General features: G+C 38.3%; 1 protein-coding gene across 4 annotated transcripts in view; it reads right to left on the minus strand.

Moving 5' to 3' along the window:
* Nucleotides 1–5,028, minus strand: part of st18 (ST18 C2H2C-type zinc finger transcription factor) — a 43,022-nt gene extending 37,994 nt beyond the window's left edge. For 3 of the 4 annotated variants that reach the window (XM_069692146.1, XM_069692144.1, XM_069692143.1), the window contains exons 1-2: nucleotides 4,935–5,028; nucleotides 3,755–3,929 (exon numbers count right to left, since the gene is read on the minus strand). In XM_069692146.1, the coding sequence (XP_069548247.1) occupies nucleotides 3,755–3,929; nucleotides 4,935–4,988 (229 nt within the window). In that variant the 5' untranslated portion in view covers nucleotides 4,989–5,028. The remainder of the gene's footprint in view (nucleotides 1–3,754; nucleotides 3,930–4,934) is intronic. The other variant, XM_069692145.1, reaches the window with a different exon arrangement.
* Nucleotides 5,029–6,000: the final 972 nt, after the last annotated feature.

The following is a 6,000-nucleotide window of genomic DNA, read 5'->3' on the forward strand; positions in this document are numbered from 1 at the left end:
CTGGTCTCACAAGTCCTCGGGGTGCTCAGTTGCAAGAAGGATCAGATATTGGTTAGTGATTGTTTGTTATTACAACTAAAAGAAAAATGTGTTAGAAGGCGTAGCCTCCAAAAAATGTTTTGTTCTATGACACCAGAAGCATGAGAGGCATCACAAAAGTTAAGTCTGACACTCAACAACAAATTTGTAGGGCTGTATGCATAATAAGCTAAAATCATCTTGAGTATTCAGAGATATGCACTTGAGTAAATAGAAAGAACTCCATTAATGTGGATGGCTTGCAATTTTTGATTGCACCAGATACAGGAAGCTTGCTGACATGAACTAAAATGCAAATGCCCTTTGAGCAAAACAAAGAAATTGATTATGAAGTAAGTTTCTACAGCACAAGTAGCTGGCTTTGAGTGATTAATGGGGGTGGGTCATTGATTTCCTTTTGTTTAGATCTTGGTTAACTTTCTGGAGACACAATTATAATTTGTTTCCAAACAATAAATCCAATCTAGATTGAGCAAATTAAATTTCCCTATGGCCTCTTTTGCGTCATTTTACATCTGAAATGGATTGTTGTCAAAAGGCATTGCATGTAAATGTTTGCTGTTTCTGTTTATTTTGGTTACATTTCTGATTAGATATTGTTTTTCGCATTATATTGGGAGGTGAGCACCTCCTAAGACTAGAAAGAGCTGTTTACAGAGATCAGCCTGACTTGTCAGTGCCCAGGCTTCCAGTTCTGGCTTCAATAGCTATATGTCACTCACATCAACATTTGTGATGAGCCATCTATCCACTGTATATGAGAAATACTGTCGACACGTTTTCTGAAACATGTCAAAATGTTGTGTATCTGTTGAGTGAGCACGTATTGTCTACCTTTACATTAGCTTTTCAAAAGGTTGGTGAAACGTGTTTGCGATTTTGCAGCACAATGTTTTTTCTGTATATTTGCAAGTCAAATTGCAGTGTTACAGACTACTTTATTGAAAGGCTTTTGCCATATTCTTCAGCTTTACAACTTTGAAAACTTCCACAGATCCAGACATTTATACTTCCTGATTTCTCGCATCATCTCTCCAAGATAGTGATAATACGATTTCTGTGTTTTTCGCTGTTGAGAAACAAACTGGATTATGAACAGATCACTACATAAACAGCTTTCTAAAAGGAGGCAGCTATTTTAAAAAAGGCTGAAGAAATGCAAAGAGGGATTTAAATTTTAATTTGAATTTATTCCAGCAAGTGAAAGGTTCTTTTGAGAGGGGATTTCAGCAAAGATGATGGTATTTAAAAGTGATAAACAAGCATCTAAACCTCCAGTGGAAAACAGTCATTTTGCTTCTTTCTAGTGTAGGGAAGGAATTGGGCTTGCTATGGTCACATCCAAAAAATAAGAATAAGTAATAGTAGTAATTAAAATGTAAATAAGCGAGATCCATGGAGATATTTCAGCTGATTTCTATCATAAATTGTGTAATTAACATTTTGTCTTGACACACCTTGTGACTCTGGATGTATAGCTTTATGTCCTCAGGTGCAAATTCATGTTCTCTATGTACTTGGCATGGCATACTTTATACTGTATTGGATGCTTAAAAAAATCTTTCACACTTATCACATGCAATTTAAATCCTGCGCCTCAGCACGACAGAGGAACACCAGGCAAAGTTCAAAATTAAATGCCTTACAAATTAGAATTTGTGTTAATTAAGGACTGCTGATGTACAGTTTGAGGCAGTATCTGAAAAAAATCTCTTGATTTTTTTTGTTTGTTTTGGGGGGTGGGGGAGGGATTCACTCTGGGCAGTCACATATCACATTTGTGTGAGAAAGAATGATTAACCAAGGCTGTCATCTATTATATTTATAATATAAGGATTATTATGCAGTGACTGGATTTGAAGTGTTCCTATTCTCTTTTGGATGACCACTAAACTTAAGCAGAGAAACCTATGCCACACAAGAAAGACAAAGAGTTACATCATTTTGTTGAACAGTTAATCCGATCACGGACAGTGTGTGTGCATTTGCTATCTTCGGAAAATGCCAGCAAAGGCGCTAAGTAAACCTATTTTACAAGACTCCCTCACAAGGATACAGTGCCAGTATCGGGATAAAATTTCACACAGCGGCATGGCTCAGTCACATAACCTAAGTAGGCTTAGGAAAGTGGAACACTACAAAGTATTGCACTTTCTTCCTGTATGTCTGTTGCAGCATACAAAATGCTCAGATGACTGATGTGAGTTTTAGCATGAAAGCCAAAGAGAACTAATGGCTGAATAGCATGTAGATACTGTTGTTAATGCTCTGAGTTGTTTAAAATGGTAGATTATGGAAGTGTGCACCTGGCATTCTGCAGGCTAGCCTGGCAACACTCCTCCCTTATAATTATAATGAACGCACAGTAATTCAGGGTTGAGGCTGAAATACGAATGATGTCCTCTGAGACAGCTTGTTTTAATGGTTATGCAGAAGAGTTCCTAGAAGTGCAGATGGCGGATGCAATGGCTTTGAAGCTATTTACAGATTGTACAGATCTACAAGGTATGGAAAGACCCATAGTGTGAGGCCATATTGCCTTTTTTGTTCTCCTGAATTAGACATTAGACTGTCTCAAGAAACATTACTGGGAAGCTTAAGACATATTTTAGTGTATGTTAACTGCAATATTGATAGCCCATTATACTAACAAGTTAGATAGCATACTTGTAATGGGAGACAATGGCCCAGTAAGGACTGCCTGTGTGTTTCATCCAAATACCCCACTGTTCTTATTTTGTCCACATAGGGGTGCATTTGCTCAGAACTTGGGTCCTCGTGTAGTCTTTTACTACAGAGTGTCGAAAGCCTGCTTTTAGGTTGTTTTTTAAACTCTACCCTTAAAATATAGAAGATAATATGTTCCAAATTAGCTAAGAAAAAAATGCTAAATTAAATAGAATTATCATTGAGAGAAGACTAAATACCAATTTTCATATAAACACTGAAACACCTTCAGAAATCCAGAGTAATTTCATATAGGCTATTTAACTGTGAAAGTATGTTTCAGATGTATATTCACAAGACAAATAATGACATTATTTCACTTGAAAGTAAAATGTTTGTGCCTGTTTGCACTGAAAATATTCAACCAGTGTATTTCCTTTCCTTACGTACAGCATAGTTGATGTATCTCTATCCTTGGCACAGCCCCAAACTTATATAAAAGAGTGTGGAGCCTTTGAATCAGTCTGCTACTGCGATACAAGAGCGGGTACTGAAACAACAAAAATGTTAACTCCAAGAAAAAGTTTTGCCGCATTAAAGTCACATAGGAGCCACATTAGCATGTGAAAAGAATAAACAGGAGCATTCTCAGTTACACACTCCACCTGGCTGCTAACCAACGTCCTTGTCAGAAGTCCACCCACCGCACTGGCTAACACTGAAAGACCTCCTGGGGACCGCAGTGACCATTCACTCGGTTCTCTCTTTTTCCCATGCACCTGTGACTGTTTTTGTGTTTGCTATTTTTTGCTTTGTCTTTTTCTGGCAACACGGTATCATCGGAGACACACTTTCCCTCAAAAGGAATTCTCCTGCCCAACAATGTGGTTTGTTTGTTCACCGGATATGGCGGGCCAGAGAGTCAAATTGAAAAAAAAAACAAAAAAAACAAGTCACCACAGTAATAATTAAAATTGCCACAAGAAAAATAAGCTGAGAGACAGGGCAGTATGAATAGACTTGAAATAAGAAAATAAGGTACTTTTACCAACTGGTTTCTTGCCGAGTTGGGGGGCTTCACAGGTGCAGTTGGAAAGGCTCTCCTCCTTACTCTCCTCGGACGGCTCATCCGGCTTCTCCATGGTCCTGGACCTTAGAGAGCTGCTTTTCCATTTTCTAAAGGACTTTGCCACAATCGCTTTGTCCGCTCCTTTCATTGTTTTCTGTAAAACACATTTACAGCATGACTTCCCAGGTTTATCCCTCTTGTGAGCCATCTGCCCCCTTTTTTGGCTCTCAATAAACCTGGGCTCATCTTTCCCAAACCCAAAGTAAGAGAGAATTAGGGCATTGTGTGCATATGCATTCTCTTAAGCATTCCAGAAAATTTCCTGATTGCCCTGGCATCTTTTTTAGAGAGCGCTTGGACATTGTTTTTCTCCTGACATTTTGCAATCCTGTGTGGAGAGAGTCGTACTGATTGAAACAGTATAAAACAATACTTTGCAAAGTACCCACACAGTAAACAGTAGATGGAAAATGAAAAAAAAAAACATGTTTTCACATTTAATCCAACTTAAAGGAAATAAAAATAGCACATTATGCCCTAATTGAGTGCTGTACAGTCCGCAAATACTATTACAAGGCCGATCAGGATTAGCAGTGGAACATACCTAGTTATCTATTTCTGAGTGCCAAGACTGCTAGCAGTGGGCAACTAAATTTCAAAAGCTGGCAAATCCAGTTGTCTCCTAAATACAGAAAGTACTTAAATCCAGAGCTAACAGAAGAAAAAGACGGATAAAGGGTGCTCTGCATATCACCGAAAAGCTTGTGCACTTTTCAGAATCACTGGCTAGGTTAAACAAATATGCTAAGTAGAGATCAAAACAATCCTTTGATCTGCAGCCTAGTTTCCAGAGGAATGGCTTGGCTGTTGTTGTAAATAACTTGTATAAATCTATATACCATTTGCCTTCAGGTAATATCAAAAGTGCCAGGGATTCACAGGCAAATACCTTGTGGTTAGGAAATAGATCAGATAAAAGCATATAAATATTTCAGAAACACTGCACTCTGTCATTTCCTGTATTATAGCCGAGGGTTTTAACCCTGTATGATCATTTTGGTTATTTCATTCTACCACAGAGACACAAATGAGTAATATCTCATGACAAAAATTACTTTCTACCTCTTTCTATTTTGTAGTTTGAAAAAAATGCTCCTACCTCCAGCATGCCATTCAGGTCAAACACAGTGTAAAACATTGTGCTAAACTTCATACAAAAGAGGCTTGAAGAATCAGAATGCAGAAGCTATGCAACTTGCTGACTAACTTTGCCCTCTGTTTTGATCGAGCACACAAAGAAAAACGCTGTCCATTCAAAACAGACAGCATAACTCTTTTCAGAGAGGGGGGACCGTGAACAAACGAGGCCATGTCCTGAGCTGCAGTCAGTTTCCCGTCAGGCCTGCACAGTGCACGGTGAGGGCCGCTGGGACTGGGACCGGCTGACACCACACTCACAGGCAACAGAACAACTTTTGTGCTACCATCGTCCCTCTGGAGTATTTTCCCCCCTCTTTCTCCCGAAATTGCACAAGTGTCCTTTTTGGTTTTCAGTTTGCTCTACCTCGCCACCTTGGTCGCACAGTACTTCATGAACATGTTGGCAAATTTCAACCACCGATATTTCTGAAAACGAATTTGATTGTAAGATAATAGTCGGTAAGCAGTGGCACATTATTGTCACAATGATAAAAACATAGCACATAGCTAACAAAATATTTAAATTATATTTTGACACAACACAGAACATTCAATTTGTTATTCCAGCAAGGACACAGATACAAATTAAGCTTGAAAAAACAACAACAGTTGTGCCAATAAAACTAATACTTTAGACTGTGCTACTCAACAGAAATTCGACTAGTTAGTCAACTTAACTAGCTTACTATAATGTGAAATGAGCTTCAACTCAGGTATTGCTCAACTCAACTAAATAAGCAGATTGGTTAAATAAAGCTTGAAAAGTGGAAATAAGGTCTATTGAATGAAGCCATTTCTGTAAGAAGAACCCCTTAAACACCTTGCTAATCGAGCTGACAATACTAACCGTCTGAGATGCTTAGTTACCCGATGTATTGAAAAAAGAAGGTTAAGAATAGACTGAACTTCAAGTTGTCATATGGCTGTTTGAATTACAACATTCTTGCCCTTTTTTAATTTTTCATCATGGCCATTAAAAATAAAGTTGCATACCAGAGTTCTTCCCTAATTCTCTATGCCACTGC

This window comes from Brachyistius frenatus, unplaced genomic scaffold (assembly GCF_029030835.1).
Source record: "Brachyistius frenatus isolate BFR_SWC_R1_liver_20210118 unplaced genomic scaffold, ASM2903083v1 Contig_12, whole genome shotgun sequence".
NCBI lineage: Eukaryota > Metazoa > Chordata > Actinopteri > Embiotocidae > Brachyistius > Brachyistius frenatus.